General features: G+C 36.1%; 1 protein-coding gene and 1 pseudogene across 7 annotated transcripts in view; both read left to right on the top strand.

Annotated features, from left to right (window-relative positions):
* VGLL3 (vestigial like family member 3) overlaps positions 1 to 24529 on the top strand; it is a 59302-nt gene extending 34773 nt beyond the window's left edge. For 2 of the 7 annotated variants that reach the window (XM_055381416.2, XM_063703939.1), the window contains exons 4-5: positions 9602 to 9659; positions 16722 to 18684. In XM_055381416.2, the coding sequence (XP_055237391.1) occupies positions 9602 to 9645 (44 nt within the window). In that variant the 3' untranslated portion in view covers positions 9646 to 9659; positions 16722 to 18684. Of the gene's footprint in view, positions 1 to 9601; positions 16036 to 16370; positions 18685 to 24259 lie in introns of those variants that run through there. The other 5 variants (XM_063703937.1, XM_063703940.1, XM_019024826.4 and 2 more) reach the window with 3 other exon arrangements.
* Positions 17253 to 18684, top strand: LOC129532345 (uncharacterized; annotated as a pseudogene).
* Positions 24530 to 25638: the final 1109 nt, after the last annotated feature.

Raw genomic sequence — 25638 nt, 5'->3', positions numbered from 1 at the left:
TATTTTTAGTAAAGACCGGGTTTCACCGTGCTAGCCAGGATGATCTCGATCTCCTGACCTCGTGATCCGCCCGCCTCGGCCTCCAAAAGTGCTGGGATTACAGGCGTGAGCCACTGCGCCAGGCCAAGTATTTTCTTAAAAACTGCAAGCAAGATTAGGCAATGCCATCATCTTCTGACAGTTTTCTTAAAGGAGTTGTCATCAACTAGCTGTGGTTGGAAGGTGGAGACTTTTTCAAAGTAAAACTTGTCTTCCCAAAAGAAACTGATGTGCTCACTCACTATAGAAGGAAGCCATAACTCGCAGGTTGTCCTGATATGACTGTCAATAGAGAACGACACAAAGCATTGGAAAGCCTGTTTCAGTGGTCAGGTTCTTATCAGCAAATAATACTTTCAGCTTTGCGTTTCTCATCTGTCATATAGGGGTGCATCTAAAAGAACAGCTCAAATGAAGAAATCTGTTTCAGAACTTGTTCCCTGACAATTTTATATCCGTTTCCGAACAGTCTGCAAAGATTATATAGAAAAATTCTATATGGCCTGAGGAATTTACAGATACTGTTTATTCCCTTTCAGGCTGCCTAACTATTCTTTTCTTGTTCTCTTTATCAGTAATATAAGGTTTCACAAACAGTTGTCTGCAGGCAACATGTTCTGAATTTCTTGGCAAAAAGGACTGATGAGAAGCAAAATATGCTAGGTATTTTTTATTTTTGGGTTACAGTCTGATATGCTGGGGACTTAATTCATAATTTTTTTAACACAAGTATGTGTTATAGTGTTTATTTTCATGCCTGGTCTACTTGAGCACTATTAGGTGATGCTTAGCATCTTCATAATCATTGAAGCCCTATTTATGTTTACTTGAATCGGACAGTCTCTTTTGGAAAATGTCAGAGAGCGAGCTTCAGTTCATGTCACATAAAAGTGAGATGAGGCCAGGCACGGTGGTTCACACCTGTAATCCCAACACTTTGGGAGGCCAAGGTGGGTGGATCACCTGAGGTCAGGAGTTTGAGACCAGCCTGGACAACATGGTGAAACTCCGTCTGTACTAAAAATACAAAAAATTAGCCAGGCGTGGTGGCACACACCTGTAATTCCAGCTACTGGGGAGGCTGAGGCATGAGAATCGCTTAAACCCAGGAGACAGAGGTTGCAGTGAGCCGAGATGGTATCATTGCACTCCAGCCTCCAGCCTGGGTGACAGAGTGAGAGTTCGTCTCAAAAAAAAAAAAAAAAAAAAAAAAAAAAGAGAGAGAGAGAGAGATGAAAAGTTTCTGATGTCAATGCAAGAATTGATATATATGCAACATATCTCATTCTAATGGAATGCTTTCCAATATATCTTGCATTAATAGATTGATTACTTATATCAAATAGGCATTAAAATGCAAGCATATTTCAGCAGTTTCTAAGCATCTTTTAAAAATTTTGGAGTAGTAAATGTTATAAGTCATACTCCTAGGTATCATGTTTCCTATGTTGGTGTTATGTCCTTAATTACTTTTTTTTTGGGTAAGAAATGGATCCAGATTAGCTCTTTCTTTGATTGGATTATCTGTTTTCTGGACTGTAAAGCTGTCACTGCATAACCTAGAAACCTCTTTAAAGATGCATGTTTGGCTACATTTGTTATCCAACAGATGTCTGGATAGTTAGAATCTCTTGAGACTATTATAACTTGTGGTTTTGGTTACAATAAGTGATCCAAGCTTTTTTTTTTGGTTTTGCTCCTCTCCAGTTCTGGGAGAAAGCCTGTAGAAGAAATTACAAAGAGTATTCCATTTCATTTTCCCCACTCCCTTCCTCCTTTCCTTTATTCTTTGTCTCCAGCTTCAAAGTTTCTTTATATCTGCTTTTGAAATTGAAGTCACCGAATTGGTAAGCAGTGTCTAAATTCCATATCGTTCCATATAATCCCCAGCTTCTATCACCCAAGAGGTTATTGGCCACCTTGACATTCAAATTTTGAGACTGGTAAATTGCCACTATGATTAAAAAAACTACCTAACTCTATGATTCACATTTTTTATATATGTCCGCAAGGTCAGTTTTTAAACAACTGGTTCAGATTTGTAACTTTATATCCTGATGCTTTAAGTACTTGCCAATTTACCCTCCAGCTATGCATTTTAATATGCACGTCTGAGGAAGTGGATGTCGCTAAAGGCAAAGGCTAGAGATTCTGTGCACAGGAGAGTTTGTGGTTTTTGGAGGGAGGTGGGTACTGAGAGAGCAAACAGAATAAAGTGGCTTGCTGTCTGGGTCTGGGAAACACCAGCAAGGAGAAACACCTGGGTGGCTGAACTTTTGTCACCTGCAATGTTTGCCTCAGGTGAGCAGGTGCTGTACTTCTTAAAATAACATAGTGGATTACGGTTTTCTAGTAACTTCAGCTTCAGTGGGTTTTACATTTCTGCCCTATTTTGAATCTGAGCTTAAAGACATTTTGACAAGTTCAGACAGTTTTTAACCTCATTGTTTCTGACAATACTACTATGTGGAGATTTTAAGTGAATTCTAAATGCGCCTGGAGAAAATACCTCTATAAACAGAAAACCTCCTTTGCCAGAAAATTATTATGCTGCCATGCTAGGTATCTTTTGTAATGATTTTAGTGTGCAAGAATTGTAATTATAAGAGAATAATTGCACTTAAAATATCATAATAAATTTAATCTTTTGTCTGGTTTAAGAAAATACACCTTATTTGTGATTACTTTAAAAAGAATTATTGTTCAAAATTTGCATATTAAATATGGAGAGAAGTCATCAAACTGGCAAAAATATTTGTAATACATGGGAAAAAATGCTAGTATACCTAAAAGTATACTAAATGCTAGTATACAAAAAGCATTTAAAAATCAACTAGAAAATTACTTTTTAAAAAGCATAAACATGTGGCCAGAGTTAAAACACAGAGGAATAAATGCCATAATCAGACAATATCCAGCCTCACTAACAGTGAAAGAAACTAACATTGAAACAACTAGATACTTTTAATCTATAATATTGATCATAAATAGGAAAAATATACGAATATGGGTACAAACTTCCTAAACACATTTAGCCACCACAATTAAATATGTAAATGTAAATGTTCATATGCTTGGATTCAGCAATTATACACGTATATTTTTCTAAGAAACGTAACTCGTAAATATTCACACAAGTAACAGCAAATTTGTACACCTGTGTGTGTGTGTGTGTGTCTATCTAAAAGATGTACATCTATAGAGAATTGGGTAATAGTATACTATAGAATAAATATTGTGCAGCCCTCCAAAAGGATGGGGTCAAGCTACACATATAGACCTGGAATGGCTTTCCAAGATAATACTGCTGATGAAATAGGCAAGTGGTATGTGTATATATGTAGATTGGGTACACTTAGCAAATTGTCTGATGATAGGTGATATTATGTAGGCTTTTTACTTTCTAAATACTATGTAACTTGATTTTTAAGCAAGAATTCCATGATGTTTTAAGAGTTTTAAAAATGTTTTAAAATGTAGCGCCTATACGTTAATCTTGATATGCACCTGAAATGAAATCACAGTTCTCGGATTGAGTAGCCTTCTCTCTTACATTTTTCTCTTGCAAGTGTTAAGGTCCTACCCCTACACAGATCTTATTTAGAAATTCTTCACTAGTATTTAAAGTGATTGCCTCAGGGCTCAGACAAACAAATGCAATAGTATGATCATTAACAATGATAATTTCATAAAGTAATAGAAAATAGTATGACTGTCTCTCGCACCTTTTTGTGATCATATGCCAATGTGTCAGTGTTAGCTGTCAATTTGCTGGTGAAGTTTGGATATTTTGATGTAGCATCTGACACAGTGTTGTATGTATTTAACTTTGTAATAAGTATTTCTTATCTTTATTAAAGGATGGATGAAAGGGGAGATCTATTTTTTAAATATAGAAATGTTACCAGGTTCTTATAGTCTAATAGTAAGCATTCTAATCCACATGGCTTCTTGACTTTTAATATGTATGAAATGAAAAGTTTACACTTACCCATACAAATGCTATCTTTACTTTTAGGTCTTCAAAGTTTCTACACACACTTTCAGGCTTTATGTTCCTATTTATGTTCTCTTTTTTTAATCAACAGCATGTTTCCCATTGTATGGTTACCTCTTTTATCTCCCGCAATAAAATTAATTGAAAGCATATTCAACTTACTTAAAAGAGCCATGATCAGTGGTGTTGTCAAATGACTGTGCTTTCTCAGAAGTAGAGCATGTTTATTTAGTGGGTTATGACTCTGACAAACAAACAGTACCTAAAACTCAGCTGTATATTAGTGTAACGTTTTTTGTTAGCCAGTGTTTATTTATTATTTCTATCTAATGGTAGAAGACTTACCCTCATCAATTATGTTTATTCTTAGTTCAATCCACTGGCAGCTCCGTTATTCTCAGTTTAAAACAAAATCCCATTTGAATTGAAAGGTCTTCTCAGATTCTTTCCTCATTTTTTTCCTTGGGGTTGCCTCTGTTCCTAGAAAGTTATTCACGTCCAAGTTAAAAACTGTCCGGTTGATAAGTTGTCTGCTTTTTGGTTCTGTCTTTTCATTCTTATCCTGGACTGCTGTTTCCAATATACCCTCCTCCTCTAATCTGTTTCTCCAGCCATTCTCTATACAATATTCTTTCTAATGTTCTTTCTAATAATGGCCTACTCAACATGGCCTATTTGAATTCAGTTCCTAGTGTTTGTGATCCCTGCAAGACCCTCATCTGGGGTGGCCCATGCTATTTCTTCTGCTGTGGGATACCCATATCACAGTTAATACTGACAGGACCCCAGAATTCTCACTGAACTGTCTCCTATACCAATTATGGGGAACATAGGTGAGCTTTAAGATTTTTTGGGGGGGGTGGAAAACAGGGTTTGAGGTAAACTAAAGAGGGGGAAGTCTCTAGGCTGTTCATGCTCAGACCTACCATGTTGCCATTTCTATTTTCTTATTTCTATAGCATTTTACAAGAGGTAGATCTGTGAAGCTGCTGCCTCCCTGAATCTCAGTTAGAAAATGAGTCATAATGCCTTGTTATGTACAGTCAGTGCTGTGATCTGAATCACTACATCTCTCCCAAATTCATATGTTGAAATCTTAGCCCCCAGGTACTGGTATTAGAAGGCTGGCCCTTTGGGAGGTGATTAGGTCATGGGGGCAGAGCTTTCATGAATGTAAATCAATGCCCTTATAAAAGATCTGAGAGAGATCTCAAGTGATCACACAGTAGAAGGCACTCTCTGTGAACCAGAAAGCAGGCTCTCACCAGACACCAAATCTGCTGGCACCTTCATCTTAGATTTTCCAGCCTTCAGAACTGTGGTAAATAAGATTTGGTTATTGATAAGCTATCTAGTTTATGATATTTTGGTATAGCAGCCCAAACGAACTAAGACTGTTTAGAATCTTCAAATTTTTAAGGAAAATCATGTTCTCATCCTCTTCCTTGACCAAGACTTCTCACTTACCCATATGCAAAGGTTTTTTGTTGTTGTTGTTTTTCTGTTTTGTTGTTGTGGTGGGTGTCTTTTTTTTTTTATGTTTTTATTTCCTTTGCTCTCATCCTGGCTCTGAACATTGTTTTTCCTTTTCTTTTGGTGGTCAGGCAGTAGTGGTGTTGGCATTGAAGTAAGGAAATGTGTCTAAGGACTCTCAGTTTCTTTCAGGCTTTTGTCCTAACTGAATTTCAAACTCAAACTCTGGAGTAAACAATTGAAATCTTTGTTTCTTCGTTCATTTCTGACAACCGCCTCAAGAGGCAACTGACCACCCTATGTTTTTAAAGTTCACACTGGAGAAGTCCGGCAGGGGGTGTGGTGGTTAAATTAAAGATACATATAGAGAGACACATCAGTTAAATATGACACATCCTATCATACCACTGAAGTGGTCTTCATCAAAAGTGTAACAGACTACTATGACAACATTTATGTCATCTTGGGAAAAATGTGACAAATGGAGAATTTTTAAAAAATCCCTGAGGGCTGTTTTGTTAATCTTCATATCAGTTCTGTTAAATCAGGGTGTTTCTAAGCAGTGCAAAAAGGAGTATAATAATCTGTTAAGTTTTCCTTGAATTGATTTTGTGATAATTTTGACTTAGGCTACAGCCAGTATAACTCATATAATGTGAACACGTATATTGTGGTTAAGACCATTGACTCTGACATCAGACCACCTCTTTTAAAATCCTAGTTCTCTCACTTAATAATTGCATAAATTCTCTTAACTTAAATTTTCTCATTTGTAAAGTGAATATTATTTTAGCATGATTAGGAGCATGAAGTATGATGTTTCATATAAAGCACTTAGCACTGTGCTTAATATAATCATTAAGGCCCTAAGAAAATGTTAGGTCACTTCATTTTTATGATTTTTTTTCCTTTCTACTGAAAAATCTCACAGTCTGAACAACAGAACTAAAAGGAAATGGCTACTATAAAGAAGGTAAGCAGATGTGATTTCAGACAGCCAGTGGGGAAATCTCAGGATATGTTATGAATTAATTTCAAGTAGGTTTGATTTGGGTAAGTGAGGAAGCAGAAAAGTATGAATAGGAGCAGAACCTGTAGCAGAGTGGATTTTGTTCTGGCAAGAAAAATCTTGGGAAATCCCAAATAAAATGTAGACCACATAAGATTCATGGGTTAACAATTTTGCCCCCTCCACCCTCGCTGGGAAAAACTAAATGTACTTGTTGACTCTTAATTTTTCCAATCTACCATTACCAGTTGTCTTAATAAAAAAAAATTGTAGCCCTGCTTTTCTTTCTTTTCTTTTATTTTTATTTTTTTTTTTTTTGAGATGGAGTCTCACTCTGTCACCCAGGCTGGAGTGCAGTGGTGTGATCTTGGCTCACTGTGAGCTCTGCCTCCCGGGTTCATGCCGTTCTCCTGCCTCAGACTCCCGAGTAGCTGGGACTACAGGCGCCAGCCACCACGCCCGGCTAATTTTTTGTATTTTTAGTGGAGACAGGGTTTCACCGTGTTAGCCAGGATGGTCTCGATCTCCTGACCTCGTGATCCGCCCGCCTCGGCTTCCCAAAATGCTGGGATTACAGACGTGAGCCACCGCGCCCAGCCAGCCCTGCTTTTCTTTTGCAACTTATTAGTAGGGTTTTTGGTTTGTAGTTGCTCATTTTCTTGTGCTTTACATATGCCTATTTTGAGATTTACAAATATGAATGCCTGGTAATTAAAGCAAAATTTTTTATGTTCCATCACCAAGAAGTTGTTTAACCACAAGGGTCCGTTAGATATCTGATACATTTTAGGCCACAGAGGAATTGACTTTTTAAGATTCTCATTGTAGAAATGCAGAGACATGGAAACAAGAAATTGGATATATGAATTTATAACGAGAGAATGACTTCTGTTATTCTGATTGGAAAATCTGGGGCGATCTTAAGTAATGAAATACTTGTCCGCAGCAAAAGTCTCACGTGATTTTGAAATAGTCATATATCTTTGCAAAGCAAATAAGAAATTGCCTTTGTTTAAAAGCAAGAATAAGACAGGCAAACCACTTGATGATTATGATTACAACAGTATTCATGACTTGCAATGCTGACATTCTGTAGATTGATGCAGTCTTCAAGTGTGGAAATCCTGAGTCATACAGAAGATGAGATGTTTTAATAATTAAAAAAATATTTATATAGTCAGCAGATTGTCAGTAAAGGTGGTTTAGATTACAAAAGTTACCCAACAGAGACTATGTCAGGTTGCAAATTATTCTAACCAGAAAACCATTTGAAAATGAATAAAGCAAACTTAGAGTGGATTGACATACCGCAGATCCTTTTATTTTTTTTCTCCCTCTCATTGTCCTCTTTTATCCTTCTCCTCCTCTTCTTTCGAAATGGGAAAGGAAAACTACTGCTTCTTTATCAAGCGTAAAACCAGTATGCTTGTGGTAAAAAGAAAAAGGTGGAGCCAATCTTTTGGCATTCAGGAAGTATTGTTTGTTCCCAGTGCACAAATGCTACACAGTACACAGATTGGGACTTGTAATTTTATGAGATGCTGCTTTTTTTAAATTAATTAATTTATTATTATTATACTTAAAGTTTTAGGGTACATGTGCACAATGTGCAGGTTAGTTACATATGTATATCTCCTTCTATTTGCTCTTTTGCCCTTTGTGTAGTCCGTTTTGTAGATTGCCTTAATGTCTCCAAACACTAATTGTGTCCTATTTTGTAATGAAATCGGTATTTTACAAAATTCTGTGACTAGTTGAGGGATAAGAAATGTTGTTTAATAATAGAAAAACTTTGAACCAAATTGGCTCATTTAGCTATTAAATTTCTGACATCCATCCTGGGTTTACAACAGTTTTAGATCAAAGGTCAAGCAGACAACTTGAGATCCTTGCACCCACACAACAGCAACCTTGCTTCATTTCTACCCACATGTTTAAAGAGTTTTGCTTCATGTTTTGTTATTTAGTTTTAAACAACATAGAAGCACCTATTATTCTGTGTTTTTACTCTTCCAAACAATTATACTTCAGGTACAAAAACAAAGGGAACTAAAACAGGTGACAGATGTATTAACTAACTTTATTTAGGTAATCATTTCACAATATATAAGTTCATCAAAGTATCTTGTTATACACCTTAAATATATACAATTTTAATTTTCAATTATATTTCAATGAAGCTGGAAAGAAAAAAAAAACAAAATAAAAGTAACTTCGAGTAGGTGCAAACTGAAGGTGCTATGTGAATTGCCCATATCAGCAATTATTCAATTAACTGTATTAGACACAGATAAAAGTCACATTTCCCGTTTTCTGTTTGATAAACTTCTTACTGATTTTAGCTTTGAGTTTGAATTAATCTGTCTTATTAATCAATGTATACCTTCCTTTGTCACTATTTTTAAGTTCTAAAGTTTAATTTATGCTATCTGGTATGATTTTTTAAATCCACTTTAAATACTTTTTGGAGGAACATAAGATAAAATAAGTAAATTAATAAATAGAATATAGATCTGGACTGTTAGTTATGAACCAACTATGTTTATTTTACTGACAATAGTAGACTCAGTTTTTAGCCATCTAATTGCTCACATAGTTTATAGTAATCCCATTGTGGAGTACGTTTCAAAATAACAACAGAATTTATTTATCACATTAGTCTAAAAGAATAATTTTGATTGTTACTGAAAGTATTAATTGAAGCACTGCATAAATGCTCCAAAGATTATTTATGTCTTTTTTCTCCCAATATCATCTCCTTATGAAATTACAAATGTTTCGTTTTTGCTATTTACTATTCACTCATACTCCAAGCAAATAAAAAATATAGCAAATAATTTGTATTGTATAAATAGCACTGCCCTAGTCTTGTGTTTTTGTCACATACTGTGTTAGTTGATTTTTTGAAAATTGTGAGCTCCAGCACAGAATTTGCTTAGAGATCATGATGTCTTCAGGTCAGAACTCACAGTTGCCTGGATTATCATTTTGGTTTCTATATCCAATGTATTGCAGATTATGCTAATTTTTGGTACCATATGTATTAATGTTCTTTATTTTTTCCCCATTGTCATTTGTTCCAGGTCTACAGCATCAAGACAAGAGTAAGGAATCACCATGGTACTGAAACACACAATCTTAGTGAGTTATGTTGCAGCATAAATCCAAGGGCCCACTGGGAAAAGATACTGTCGGGATTTTCCATTCAGCAATAGGACACGAAAGGCATAGAAGGAGAAGACAAAGTGTCACGCAGTTGACTGGTTTTCGGCCTTTCTTGAGAAAGCAAAGTGGGTCCCAGACATTGAAGAAAAGCATTTTTATTTGTTTATTTCCTCATCTGAGCCTTTGCCAACTGTGCAACTCTCTCCTTTTGTTATCTTGCTTTTATCAGTATATAGCTAAGTTTTTGTTTCATTTTGATTTTTTTTTAGCCAACCACCTTGTCAGGAAAGGATGAACCACACATTAAAATGTTCATTCTTTCAGGAATACAAGTTTGTAGCTCTATGTGCGTCTATTTTTGTAGAAATACAAAAAGTTTGGTTTAGCATTGATGGGCTATTTTTGAGGGATGTATTTTTTTTTAATATCGTAAAAATTGTTGAGTTCTGTTTAAAGAACTTGCTCTCAGAGAAGCACTGGCAAAAATGTTTAAAATACTTATCTCTAAGATGTCTATTATATGCTCTGTCTGTGCTTTCTAGGTTACCTCAAATGTTTTGTTTTTTTCCTTTTTACAAAAGTAGCTATACCGTAGTCAAACCAATGCAGTATTGTTTTTACATTGAATCTCAGTAAAGATTTAATTCCATGCTAGCTCAATTAGTTTTGAATTATATGTATAGCTTGAAAAGTTTTTTTTTAATGACTGTACTAAAGAAATGATATTTTATTGCTTTGATTTCTCCCAAAGAATAACTTGGAGGTTGACTAATAAGAAAGTTGGCATAAACTTTCAATCAAATGAAGAGTTTGCCTAGAGGAGACTAATTCTCTTTCTAGCCCATCCAAATTTGATAAATGGAACCAGAGGTTATATACAACTACAAGGAAAAAAAATGCATTTAACCATGCCACCTATGAGTGCCAGTGACTTATTTTACTTGTTTCTAATTATTCATTCATGGCAATTTAAAAAGTCATATTTTAAGTGGGATTTGTTTTTCCTGAAGAGCATTTGAAGGAACAATATCTGGGAAGGTACTAGAGAAATTACAAAGCCCGAGAGCTCTTTCTTATAATGCCACCTATCCCTGTAAGCTAAACAAACAAACAAACAAACAAACAGTTCTATATATAATAGTTTCAACACAGAACTTAACAAGTCTCTTTTTTTGTTTGTTTAAATCTGGCTTTACTTGATTTAATTCCTTTTTAGAAAGAAATTTAGGGCAAAATAAAGTGTATATTAGGATTTAAATTTATGCCACAATTTAAAAATAAAACCGGAGGTTATATACAATTTAAATTGGGCTAAAAATTAAAAATTTGAGGATTTAACTTGATATAGCTCTCAGGATCTAAATAAAGTTGAAATTATCATTAAGACACTGCTAGGAGAAGATTAAGATTATGAAAGTAACAGTTATTGATACTGCTGGACTTCAAAGGCAAAGTTCATTTCTTCCATTAACTGCTTCCAGAGATGTCATGTAAAAAAGTTAGTGTATTAGAGAAGTTTTTTAGCTTTATAAAGAGGTTTTTTCAAATTTCTCCCACTTTTCTCTCCACCCACATAAAATAGTATGTTCAGTGAAATGCCACTTTCTATCTTTAATTGTTTGTATCATATATGCGAACTTTTTAGACATGAACATGACATGTTCAGCTAGGCAGAGTTCTCACAGATAATTTTCAAATATTTTCCTTGGCTGTAATTTATGTATTCATTTATATCCTATCCATCTTTTGAGCTTCAGATCTATATACTCTTTTGTACTCTCATCACTCCTCACTTTGCTGTTTCTTACCTAGACTCTCTTTTACACAATATGCACATTTTTACCATTGTGGGGTCCAAATTTAAGATACCTTCCACTCACTAATAATATGAACTTATATTTCCTGGGAGTAGCCAGGTTAAATTTTCTATACTTTGGTCCATAATTTGATTTGATATGATTGTTTCATTTATAATTTGCCCAAATACATGGAGCACAGAATTTAGTGAATTTATAAATCTGGATTTGCCTTGTGTCCTTCTGAGTTTTCAAAGGCAAATATTCAACAGTCCCCATGTGATGACTGACAGGGTTATTTGCCTCATCCACATCCACCTTCGGAATACATTAACTTCCTTTGTAATTTATTTGAAAGTAGTGTTAAACTCATTCAGATCATTCAGTTGGATTTTCCCAATGAAGAGGAAAAGGAAAGTAGTTATTCCTAGCTCCATTTCTTATTTTCCACCAAATTTAATTGAAGGGCATTAATTAGATGTCTTCACCCTGAATTTAGACTTTGCTCTGTGTTCTCCCGGTAACTGTCAGATAAAAAGTTTATTGGCTCTGAGGACCTGAGAAATGTTGGGAACCTGGTTTCTGCTGTACACAGGAAAGATTTGTAAGTGAGCTCCCTCTTTAAAAACAGGACCCAGGCTGGGCACAGTGGCTCATGCCTGTAATCCTAGTATTATAGGAGGCAGAGGCTCGGGAGGATTGCTTGAGCCCAGGAGTTCAAGATCGGCCTAGGCAACACAGGGAGACCCTATCCCTACAAAAAATTTCTGAAAAATTACCTGGGCATTGTGGTGCACACCTGTTGTCCCAGCTACTCTGGTGGCTGAGTCCGGAGGATCGTTTGAGCCTGGGAGTTTGAGTTTGCAGCTTGCAGTGAGCTGTGATTGCACCACTGTACTCCAGCTTGGGCAACAGAGCAAGATCCTGTCTCAAAAGGAAAAAGAAAACAGGACCTAGGTGTTTGGGGTACACTGCCACCCAGGGAGTGGATCAAAAATATACATAGAAAGAGAATGAGCATGTCTCTATAATTGTCTTCTAGGACCATATTGCTGTTGGAAGTCCTAAAAGAGGATGGGTTGTAATTTAGCATAATATTCTGAATTCATTCCAAGTTTAAAATCCTGTCATTCTCTGGTTCTTCTTTTTTCACATCAAAATGATGCTGTTGGACTTAGAGGCTTCTGAACTGTTTTATTGAGGGCTACTATCTGCCTCCACAATTTTATTAAAACCACGCCACCTTTAGACAAAGGTGACTTTTGTCTGATTTTACAAATCAGATTTTATTCAAGCTTTCTAAATATCTGTGAACTAGACCCTAGAAAATTTTCTCGTTTATTTTAAATAGAATCTATGCTTCCACCGATAAACCATCGGGAGCTAAGAAACAACATAATGTTGACAAATCAGGAACCTAACAGATTATTTTGTCTCTCATTATTAATTTGAAAGAGCCTCTAAACTTTTGAGAAATCAATGTGTCTTCTTAAGAAAGTTAAGCACCCTCTCTTAACTTTCCCGTCTATTTGCTCTCCTTTTTCTTTCTTCTTAAGAGTATTTATATTATTTTGTTAAGCAAAAATGGCTAAGATTGCTCTAAATTTGCAAAATGAGGAGTGGATTGCAAATAATTGAGGGATTTATTTCTTTAACTTTATAAGACTTAAAAAAAAACCCAAATTCTAAGCACTGACATGAAAGTTGCCTTTGAGAAGCTTGTTATTCATTATAGAAAAAGTATTTGCCCATTTCTATTCTAAGATTTGCAGAATATGTCACCCTGTCTAGCTTTTGAGTTTGCTATCTGGTTTAATATTGTATTTATAATTTAAAGTGGAAATCAGAAACTGTTTCAAGAACCTGTATTCTATCCCTTACTGAGTGTCCCTTCTTTAAATAGTGTTTGCTGAATTAAGCCGATGGGGGCAGTGGCATTAAGAGGTGGAAAAAGGAAAGTATATATGTTAGAGTTTTGACTGACGGATAAATAGAAAGCAGAATGAATTAATGGAAAAGAACTTGGCTGTTAGGCCATTCTCTAAATTCTAGTTTAGCCACAAGTTTATGTGTGGTTTGGGGCTTCATTTATTTATCTCATGAGTAAAATGGGATAATACCTAACAGGCAGGCTCTGGAAGTTGGAAATCACACACACACACACACACACACACACACACACACACACACAAACGATCAATCATCTAGCTCATATTAGATGTTCAATAAATAACAGCTACTACAGATGCCTATCAGTTGAGCAAGTAGTTCATTAAATTGAGCTCCCAAAGTTCTCTTCTCTTCACATCCATATCCGTTTCTGCAGCAATCAAATAGATACATGATTGTTTTTCTGCAAGAAATTACTGCAAAGAGAATCTTTTTCTCCTACTAACTGTTCCTTCTACCTGGTATAGGAGATAAATGTACGTTTCTTAATTAGCTGACTTTTTAGTGTGTCATTTCTGAAGGAAAAATAAATTAAACTTATAGTGGCATGTAGGTCCAATTCAGTTTTCCTACATGTTCCAAAATTTTATTTAAATTACTGTGTCCAAAATTATGAGGACAGTGTCATTCATTCACCATAGTTTATATTTTTAGTTATATATCAAACTTCCTTGGCACCTAGGATAAGAACATTTCTTTTGAAGTTATCCAATTTTTTTTTATTTTTACTTGACTTGAAGGAAAGTTGCAAAATATGGTGGAAAAAATCTGCCGCATTAAAAGGGGGAAAAACACAACCATTTACGATCTCAGTCAGCAGATTTACTCTACTCAAGGAAAAAAAGAAACAACCTTATTGGAAGCAGATGTTGACACTGTGTCAGTTATTGAAGATGGAAGGAGTTCACTTGAGCCATTGCAGTTACAAAGGGGTATTGATGGCAGTTCGGATTCCTGATTGATCACCTTTTCAGCCAAGGGAAAGACAGCAGAAACTGTATGGGATCAGAAATGAAATCAGCCTGCCAGTTTAATGGAGAGGCTCCTAGAAACTCATTTTTTTTTTCTTTCCTGTAAGATAAAAGATATCTTTCAGAATAAGAAAGGCTTGTTTGAGAGAGAAATTACAGTTTATTCTCTGAAAATATTTAAAGGCCAAAGTGCCCTTTAAATCTATTATTAAAGCACTGAAACTATTATTAAAATCATTATAGAAAAATTAGGCAAAAATTTTAGCCTAACTTTCAACATCCATTCAAAAACGAATGTTGAAAACAAACATATAACCTATAAAAAAGTGAATGGCTCTGGCAAGTGGGGGCATGGGTGGAGTCCATAAGGAAACCTCAGTCTCAATAACTTCAAAATGTTACTTTTCTTGGTAACTTGGTCGTGGAGATTGGTCACAGCACAGACATTTAGAATTTTTTAGCAGGTTTTTTTTTTTCTTTTGAATCTTGTAGTGCTCTCTGGGAATTGCACCATGTACACTTTTACAACCTACAGAAATCGTCATTATTGTTAAAGTATCTCAACTTTTCTATTGCTTTTATTGTCTATTGTGCTTTTTTGTTTAAAAATACTTTTATAGTTTTAAAGTATTGGTCAAAGTAGTATTCTCTTGAAGTTGTAGTCAATTTAATTTGATCCAATAAGTTTTTCTGAATCTCCTTTTTAAGTTCCAAGAAATTCTATTATAAATAAGTGTACTTTTACCAATTCCATTGTATAAGCAAACAGACACCTTTTAGAAAAGGATAAGTAATCATCAATTTGTTTTTTTTTTAAAAAAACAATTTCTAGACTACTAAATTTGGCATAAGAATAATTCTTTTAAAATGCAACATACTTTAATTAGTTTTTTTGGTATATGCATAAGATGTGAACTTTCCTATTGATATCTCTTTATATTAATAGAGATGTACATTTCTTTCTATGCCATGGCTAGAGCAAAAGTTAATAATGATTATTTACACAATTGATTTAATTTCTTAGGATATGTATAATATTGGATATTATATCTGATTTAAAAATACTATTCCATACTTTTTTTTCAGGAGATAAAACATAGGGAAAGGTTTTCATGTGAATTCTTTGTATCACTTTAAAGTACATATATTTAAAGGGAAGATGGATACAATTTGTTTTTATTATATAAATCTAGGTAAGGTGAAATGCTTTCGTCAACAAAAATACAGTGTAGTGAATTTTGTATTTGTCACTTGATTAGGTAAACTGAAAACTAACAATAGAAATATTATTTTACTGCATTGAAATGCCATGAAATTTCAGACTTGTTAGTTCTACAAGCAGTTGTGCTACCTTAATTTTGTGTTTCCAGAAATAAAAATTAACCTTAGTTATGCTGTCATTTTTAACTAATAAAAAAAGTATAATTCATAAAACTTTTGGCTTTATAAGATAATTATAAAATTATATTTTTTTCTGTTTTTGTGGGGTTGGGAAAACATTTTCTTATTTCTATTCACTCTTCAAATGCAGGTCTCATAATATGTGTCAATGATATAAGATGATGGAAGACTTTGTAATAAAAACATATGTCATTATCTTCAATTTGTTCAATAAATAATTTAATGTGAATTGAATGTTTGTATTTTAACGTAGCATTTGGATTTGGTCTGCATTTCTTGAGAATTTAAAGCTCTTTTTGTTTCCTCCTTATTCAATTAAGCATCTTATAAATATTTTGGAAATTACAACATCTTAGGTGTTATTAATTAAGAAGTTAATTTCTAGGGCCAAGAAGTCTATATGTTACAGCAAGGAATAGATTATAAAATACATGTTTATAATGGAAAAGAAAATGAAATGGGGTATATTAATTACATAACAGCAAGAGTCTTGAGAATTTTATAATACAATGCTTCTAAGGATATTGGTTGACCAAGGTGTATTTTATTGTTTTTACATTTGTTGACAGGGACTCTGCCATAAGTAGTATGAAAAAACAAACAAAAACTTTTCTACGATTCATTAACATTGAAAAGAGAATTCCAAGACCTTGTATTCTGAAGAAAGCTAGAGTTTCTCTACGTGGGCCCTCAATTTTCTTATTACACGTATCTTTAATGTGAAAGTACTAAAGTCTGAAAATCAGCATTTAAATAATAGACTTTCCAGCATTACAGATGAAATAATTTGGCGCAGGCTTTTTAACTGTCTACCATATTTAGAATGTGGTGTCAAAATGAGCTTTTTAGAACTGCTGTAAAATATTACTACATTACTACAACGATAACGGCCTAAAACAACACAAATTTATATCTTACAGCTCTGTCAGTCAGACATTCAGCAAAGATCTTAGTCTTGGTGGGCTACAGAATGTAGGAGGCATTTCCTGGATGCTTCCAAGAGAGAATCTTGCTGTTCCCTGCTTCTAGAGTCCTTTGCTTAGCTTCCTTCCATCTTCAAATCCAGCAACCTGGTCAAGACCTTCTCACATGACATCACTGACTTCCTCTTCTTCCTCTCCCTTACATATTTAAGGACTCATGTGATTACAATAGCTGCATCTGTGTAATCCAGAATAATCTCTTCATCTCAAGGTTTTTGTTCTGTTTTGTTTTTTTGTTTTGTTTTCTTTTGATGGAGTCTTGCTCTGTCGTCAGGCTGGAGTGCAGTGGCGCGATCTCGGCTCACTCCAACCTTCGCCTCCCGGGTTCAAAGGATTCCCCTGCCTCAGCCTCTCGAGTAGTTGGGACTACAGATGCATGCTACCACACACGGCTAATATTTTGTATTTTAGTAGAGACGGGATTTCACCATGTTGGCCAGGATGGTCTCCATCTCCTGACCTCGTGATCTGCCTGCGTTGGCCTCCCAAAGTGATGGGATTACAGGCATAAGCCACTGCGCCCTGCTCAAGGTTCTTAATTACATCTTTAAAGGCCCCTTTTCCATGTACAGTAACATATTCAATGGTTCTGGGGATTAGGACTTGGAGCCATTATTCTACCTACAACAATTAGTATTGGACTTCCATCATTTTCTATCACTCTTGTAATCGAGAAGGACTATTTCACTGGGAGTAGCAAGTCATAATGTTTGCGTTGGCATTTGTGTGGGGGTTTATCTTCATTCATTAAATAATTGCATGTAAAGAAAATTCCTGTCACTATTTCAAATGTTTCATGTAGTTATTATAGTGCTTCAGAATCCAAAGGGTTATGTGTTACTTATGTTAAGATGAGCAGTCAAGGGGGTGGAGAGCAGGTCATCTAGTGCAGATTCTTCCTAGCTGAAGTGTGTTTTCTCTGGGGACAACCAAGCAGGATTTAATTGTTTTGCTTCCTTTTTTGGGAACTTAGACCCATCTTGCGATGTCCTAAGTCTCCAAGCATCTTATTTGACCTGCTTATACACATTTGACTAAATAGCTAAATATGACCACATTGACGTGGTAAAGCTTTAACACTTTTGTCCAGATTGAATCACTCCATCTGCTATCAGTTAAGCAGTGGAAAACTGTTATGGAAAAGCAAACATGTTTTCATAGATTTAATGTGTAAAGAGGGTATCCATACTCTGGAATTCTGCTGATCAATAAATGAGCTGCAAGACTTTGTTCGAAACAACACTCAAGCACAACTGTTTTACTTTCCATACCAAGTTTGGCTGTGACTGAATGAAGAACACCAGCATTGATCTTTGCTTTGCACTTGTACAAGAGACTATTTGCAGAGAGCCAAATATAGCAACAGAGGATTTAATATCTTGCCAAAAAATACAAAATCTGTTCCCCTTTAAGCATGACACTCTATCCTTTCTTGTGGATCTTGCTAAAAGGAAAATACAGCTTTAAACTCCCCTATTCCTTCTGTTGAAAGCTTAAGAATCTTTTTCAAATGAGCTATGTATGGTTTTGTGGTGTTTTATGTTTCCAAAAGAAAATGGCTACATGAAAAATCTGTCCAGTGTTATCATTTTTCTTACAAAAAATACTTCTGGTTATGGCTGTATTAATTAATTTTATTGTGATAATGATTACAAAATGTTTACCTATATCAAATCATCATATTGTATACCTTAAATATATACAACTTTTATTTGTCAATTATAACTCAGTAAGTCTGGGAAAATATCGTTAAGTCAAAGATTAGAGTCAACAGAAATAAAGAAAAATCATACTTTGATAGCTTCAGGACTAATCAAGGATCAATGGGTGACATGATATGATGCTATGTGCCATTTTGTGTTAAACAAATTACACCAACAATAAAAAAAATTGGCTTCAATCAACGAGGTTCTTTCTTTGTCTTAGAACATGGGTGCTTTGTTCTGAGTGTTGTCTGATGCGTAGGCAGATTAGTTTAGATTTCTCTATAATGTGGTTAGTGACAATAGCTCTTCTGCTCAGTTTATGATGCATATAAAGAATTTTGAAAATAGTCTTGCAAACTTCACCATGAAGTTTCTGCAGTGACAGCTTTACCAGACATCTCCGTGTGGGATTTTAAAACAAACACAAGGCTGTTTGGAAATACTTGGTATATGTAAATATGCAAAATATGCTGAACAGCGCTAACAGCTGTAGGGTGTACTCCCTCATCCTTGAGCAGAATATTTTGGTGGCAGTGTGGTTATTTTTTCCATCTTTGCTTTTAATTCCCCACCTCCCGCTCTTTTCTCCACCCACTCACCCATCTACAATCCGCTCCAAAAGCACAAATTTAACGCCCTTCCCCCTACTTCCACACTGCTTCCAAGAAAATCATTTTAGTAGATTCCCACTGGAAAAGGTGGGTGGTGGCTTGATGGAATGTTTCTGAGTTACACGATGTTGTAAAGCCTGAGCTTCGGGGAACTTGCTTGGACTTGATCTGACATCAGGCTCACACACAGCCCAGACACTCTGCAGGCCAGATTCCATTAAGGCTTATCATTGCAAGAAGAGGAAAAGTCCTGTTGTGAGTGGCCCTCCAGCCATGATGATTCCAAAGATGGCAAAATAATCATTTTAAGTGTGTGCTATCAGGTTCTGTAACATCAAGGCACTCATCCTTTTATGAAAATAAGCATATGCCCTATTTTCATATGCCTTTCCTCAGAGCCCGAAAATGGAGGGAGGACACAAGAAAAGTTAAAATTCAAAGTCTCTTCTTATGGTATCTTGAAGAATTGAAGGTTTGAAGGAAAAAAGGTACCAAATATGAAGAGAGAAGGCCCACATCCTAGGACCATTTCCACTGGTGATTTGTTGATATCATTTAATCTTATATTTCTGTTTATCTGTCCAAGGAAGATCAAGTGAAATAAATCTAAACTGATTTGGGAAAAATAAAGTGCTATATAAATACAAATAAACAGGAACCAATATTTAATGAAAGTCATTGATCTATCATGAGTATTACATGAATTCACCTCAAGTGATTCTCACAAATAGCAATATGCAGATAGCATTATTTGAGAAGCTGTTAGCAATATAAAAATGGGGGTTGAGTTTCAGCAATGCTACTTAGAAGCTGTATATTTTGGATAATTTTCTTCACCTCTTTAAGTCACAGTGTGGTCATCTGTATGTAAAATGAAGATTTTTTTTTTTTTTTTTTTTTTTTTTTTGAGCTGGAGTCTAGCTCTGTCAGCCAGGCTAGAGTGCAGTGGCTGGATCTCGGCTCACTGCAACCTCTGCCTTCTGAATTCAAGGGATTCTCCTGCCTCAGCCTCCCAAGTAGCTGGGATTACAGGTGCCTGCACCATGCCCAGCTAATTTTTGTATTTCTAGTAGAGACTGGGTTTCACTGGCCAGACTCGTCTCGAACTCCTGACCTTGTGATCTGCCCACCTCAGCCTCCCAAAGTGCTGGGACTACAAGCATGAGCCACTGAGCCCAGCCGTCAAATGAAGATATTAAAGGAAACTACTTCACAGAGTTGTTACTAGAATTAAGTATTTAATTTACTTATCACTAAGTACATATTGTTGTTGCTCTTTAATTAATCTAACTTTTCAGTAATTGAGGAAATCATCAGTTAAGTTCATTCCAAAGGGCACTGATATAATTTGGCCCTGAGTCCCCACTCAAATCTCATCTTGTAGCTCCCATAATTACCAAGAGTTGTGGAAGGGACCCAGTGCTGTTCTTGTGATAGTGAATGAGTCTCACAAGATCTGATAGTTTTACAAAGGGGAGTTTCCTTGCGCAAGCTCTCTCTTTGTATGCTGCCATCCGTGTAAGATGTAACTTGCTCTTCCTTGCCTTCCACCATGATTGTGAGGCCTCCCCAATCATGTGGAACTGTAAGTTCATTAAACCTCTTTCTTTTGTAAATTGCCCAGTCTCGGGTATGAAATCAGCAGCACGAAAATGGACTAATACAGTAAATTGGTACCAGTAGAGTGGGGGCACTGCTGAAAAGATACCCAATAATGTGGAAGCAACTTTGGAACTGGGTAACAGGCAGAGGTTGGAACAGTTTGGAGGGGTCAGAAGAAGACAGGAAAATATGGGAAAGTTTGGAACTTCCTAGAGATTTGTTGACTAGCTTTGATCAAAAGGCTGATAGTGATATGGACAATGAAATCCAAGACAAGATGGTCTCAGATGGAGAGGAGGAACTTGTTGGGCACTGGAGCAAAGGTGACTCTTGTTATGTCTCAGCAAAAAGACGAGGAATTTTGCCCTGCCCTAGAGATCTGTGGAACTTTGACCTTGAGAGAGATGATTTAGAGTATCTGGTGGAATAAATTTCTAAGCAGCAAAGCATTCAAGAGGTTACCTGTGTGCTGTTAAAGGCATTCAGTTTTATTAGGGAAGCAGAGCATAAAAGTTCAGAAAATTTGCAGCCTGACAATGTGATAGAAAAGGAAAATCAATTTTCTGAGGTGAAATTCAAGCCGGCTGCAGAAATTTGCATAAATACTAAGGAGCTGAAAGTTAATCCCCAAGCCAATGGGGAAAATGTCTCCAGGGCATATCAGAGGTCTTCATGGAAGTCCCTCCCATCTCAGGAGGCTTAGGAGGAAACCATGGTTTTGTGGGCTGGGCCCAGGGTCCCTGTGCTGTGTGCAGCCTAAGGTCTTGGTGCATCCCAGCTGCTCTAGCGGTGGCTGAAAGGGCCCAACATAGAGGCTGGGCTGTGGCTTAAACCTTGGCAGCTTCCACATGATGTTGAGCCTGTGAGTGCACAGAAGTCAAGAAGTGACGGTTGGGTAACTCTACCAGGGGAAAAAACCACGACCTGCCAAGATGCTTGCTGAAGGCAAAGGGAATACAGAATGGGTAGCAGAACAAGGTAGTCATCAATACCAGCTACGACCATGTGACCAGCTGCAGAAATGGGGACTGTAATTGTCATGAGTATTTCCTTCTCCTTTTGTTAGAAACATGTTTGTGCAAGTATACACTTGCACTAAGAAAATACCTTCATTTTATTCCCTTTTTCCTTTATCATGTGACATAAGATTTAATGACTTCATATCAGCATTTATGTGTTGTTAACTTTATGTAATAGCATTTGGGTTAGGGACTGTTGCATTTCTGGTTGTATGAAGGAGAGTTGTAGTATGTTAGGTGTAATTATGACCTTATTATTGTCTTTATTTGAAGTTATGTATGATTTCAGGAGATGTGTATGGGTTCAATTCGACAAGGGGTCGACTTGTGATGTTAATACTGAGTGTCAACTTGAATGGATTGAAAAATGCAAAGTATTGATGCTGGGTGTGTCTGTGAGGTGTTGCCAAAGGAGATTAACATTTGAGTCTGTGTGTTGGGATATATATATATATATATATATATAGATATATAGATATAGATATATAGATATATAGATATATATATATAGATATATATAGATATATATATAGATATATAGATATATATATAGATATATAGATATATAAAATCTCCTATTAGTTCTTCTCCTGTAGATAACCCTGACTAATATAGGTACTCAGCTGTGAGTGACAGAGCCAGGATCCAAACCCAGATTTAGCCAAACAGGAAACTCAGAACTCCATACCACCCCCAAATTTTTGCTATTGTCACATCTGAATGTATTTGCTGTGAGAAGATTTTATAATCTCATAGCCAACTGGGATAAAAAGAGACAGTAGGAGAAGCTAAAAATGGCCAGGAAGGATAGGATACTTTGGAAGAGTGAAGGACAGTAATGTGGCTTTCATGAATGAGAGTTATGAGAGACTTCGGAATTGTAGAACATTATTTGCCACTTGGGGATACAGAATAAATTCATCTGACATATACTTCTGATCTCAAGGAATATGATTATTTCTTTACTCAGCTTATCCTCAAATCTCATTAAAATAGTGAATAATGGATTGGAAGAATTATAGCTTCTTGATGTTGACATCTTATTTTTCATCTGAAACTGTAAACTCCCCAATCTCTTTAGGTGTTCAGCACTTGCTTCGTCTGCTAGAAAAAAAATCAAAATTACATTTTAGTCCTGAAAAATTTTTTTAATGAAGTACCCTCATTTCTCACACTTAGAGTATGTGTTTGGGCAAGACTTTAACAAACATGAATAGAATAAATCATTTGAAAACACTTGTCTTAATCTGCAGCTTCTGTGTCAGAAAGCTGAGAGGCTATAAGATTCTATCGTCCTCCTACTCCCCACTTGCCAGTTGTTTGACATGGGAAATGTACCCTTCCTCATTAGTAAAAAGGAGATGGCAATACCTACATTATAGGATAGATATGCAGATTAGATGGGATAATGTGTAAGTGCCTGTCAAGTACTAGACTTCCCAGGAAGCTTAGAATTTTATGCATCAATTAGTACTGGCTCAAATTTACTAGGTATCTATAACCAGGAACTTTACAAAAGTCACCTCTTGGAATCCTCAGAACAACTTTTCAAGGTGGGTTTCCTTATTTTCACATTAGAGATGAGAAACTGAGTTGCAGGGGTTTTAAATAACATGACACAGCAGAATCAGGATTAAAAGTCCAGTTGTGTAATTTCATAGCTCATGCATTTTCCACTATACCAAGCTCGATCTCAATCTACTATATGATTAATATTGAGTGCCTAGTGTTTGCTCACATTCACATACAACATATAAGTAAGGCAGAAGTCTAGAGATCGTACTGCAGGTAACTGAAAGCCTGGTTTTTAAACCGCTTATACCACAAACTAGCTGTACTCTCTGCACTACTGTCTTACTTTCTTAAAATTGCATTATGAGACTGACACATCATGATAAGTAACTGGACGATCTAGTCCAATTTCTGCATCAAAATTCAGATTGCCATGAACTATAATCCCCATTTCCTTCTTTCTCTAAACTCATGAAAATAAAGCAGGAGAAATCATCCTACCCCCAGAACTTGTGTGAGTGTGAGTGTGTGTCTGTGAATGTGTGTGAGTGTATGTGTATCTTTTTTTTCTCTTTATTTAGACTTTCTATAGGGTCAACTATACGTGGTAAAAATACTAATAGAAGTAAAACAAAGTAGTGATTTCAATCCCTAGAAGTCCTGATTTGAATTCATATGGATGTTTCATCCATTTCCCTTGTCAATGTTGACAGTGAGTATGGTGTCTGTACTGACTATTTGTAATAGGCTAACCCACTCTCTCTGATCAGGTAGTGCACATTCATTAAAAAGCAAGTCTCAGAAATGCCAGCTTTTTCATGGAAATATCTTTAGATGCAACCACTGCGCCTTGCTCTCTGCTGTACTTTTGGACCCGTGAGGCTTCCAAACTTGCCCGTGCTCCCTGGCCCCATGACAGTTCTCTTAGACTTGTCAAAAGAATTCAGCTTCTCTGATGTGGAACTTTTTATTGCATGTCCCAGAAAAGATTTTTACCTGTTTTTATTTCTTGATTGTTCTACTAGGTCTTTGCTACCCCAGCCCTGCTAAACTTCAGCTGCTAAAGCGAGCCAGGAACAGGCTTTCCCTCTGAGGTCTAAAAGGATTAGCTTTGGAAACTTAATCACCTGGATCCAGGATCTGTGGGGCCTGAGACTTATGAAAGCTGGGGGAAGGATGACCTTTTAAGAAAAAGAATACAAAATGAATACCAAGTTATGTACATAAGTGAAGACTGAAAATGAGAAATCACAATGGACAAATTTTGAAAAGCAAATAAATGCCATAGAACACAAGATTCAGAAAAAAATGTATATTTTCATTAATTACTTGCTTAAAGATGCATATGTGATGCACTGCATTTCTAATGACTAGTTTTAATCATCTGCACATTTTAAACCTGTTTTTTATCTTTTATTTTTCACTAAACCCTTGTGATTGCTGATAGAACACTGATAGGATATGTTCATAGAGAGAGGTCATCTCAGGCCCATTTCGAAGATTGCAATGGATGGGGTTGAAGGATTCCTAGAAGCCATTTATACACCAGGGAATGACTACTTAACTGTACACAGACGTATTTGAAAATGGCATAAATATATCCACTAAATCTCAGTTGTATGTGTTGACCAACTCAACCTTGTCTTAGCTTCATCCCTCCCATCCCATAAGGGGAACATGTGATGGAGAAGACAGTGTATGTGAGTGAAGGAGACAGTGTTCTTAAACAATAGTGCTTAAAAACAGCTAATTTTTGAGAAAATTACAAAAACATATGTCAACATGAGCTCTAGATTCATCCCAAGACCTGGAAAAGGGCCTGTGCAAGTGAGATCTGGAAGCTTTAGCTGGTTAGCCTCACGGCAAATCTCCTATGCACATGTCACCTAAGCATGTCTCCCATGATAAAAAAGGAAGTTCTATTTAGAAAGGCATTTGATTGTGGCTTTTCACTTTTAATTTCTGGTTTCTATCTGTTGCAGTACATTAAACTGAAAATTCAAAGATAATAAGGTGGGGTGTGGTGGCTCACGCCTGTAATCCCAACACTCTGGGAGGCCAAGGTGGGCAGATCACTTGTGATCAGGAGTTTGAGGCCAACCTGGACAAAATGATGAAACCTTGTCTCCATAAAAAAATACAGAAAGTAGCCAGGTGTGGTGGTGCATGCCTATAACCCCAGCTACTTGGGAGGCTGAAGTGGAAGGATTACATGAGCTTGGGAGGCTGAGGTCCAAGTGAGCCGAGATCGTACCACTGCACTCCAGCCTAGGTGACAGAGAAGGACCCTACCTCAAACAAACAAACAAAACCCTAAGATGATAAGAGAGTTACATGCTGAATAACTAAGATGTAACAAGACCTGGTTGACTGAGAGAGACAGAAAGGAAAGTAAAAAATGTTT

Source organism: Gorilla gorilla, chromosome 2 (assembly GCF_029281585.2).
Source record: "Gorilla gorilla gorilla isolate KB3781 chromosome 2, NHGRI_mGorGor1-v2.1_pri, whole genome shotgun sequence".
Taxonomy (NCBI): domain Eukaryota; kingdom Metazoa; phylum Chordata; class Mammalia; order Primates; family Hominidae; genus Gorilla; species Gorilla gorilla.
This window is presented reverse-complemented; position numbering and strand designations above follow the sequence as displayed.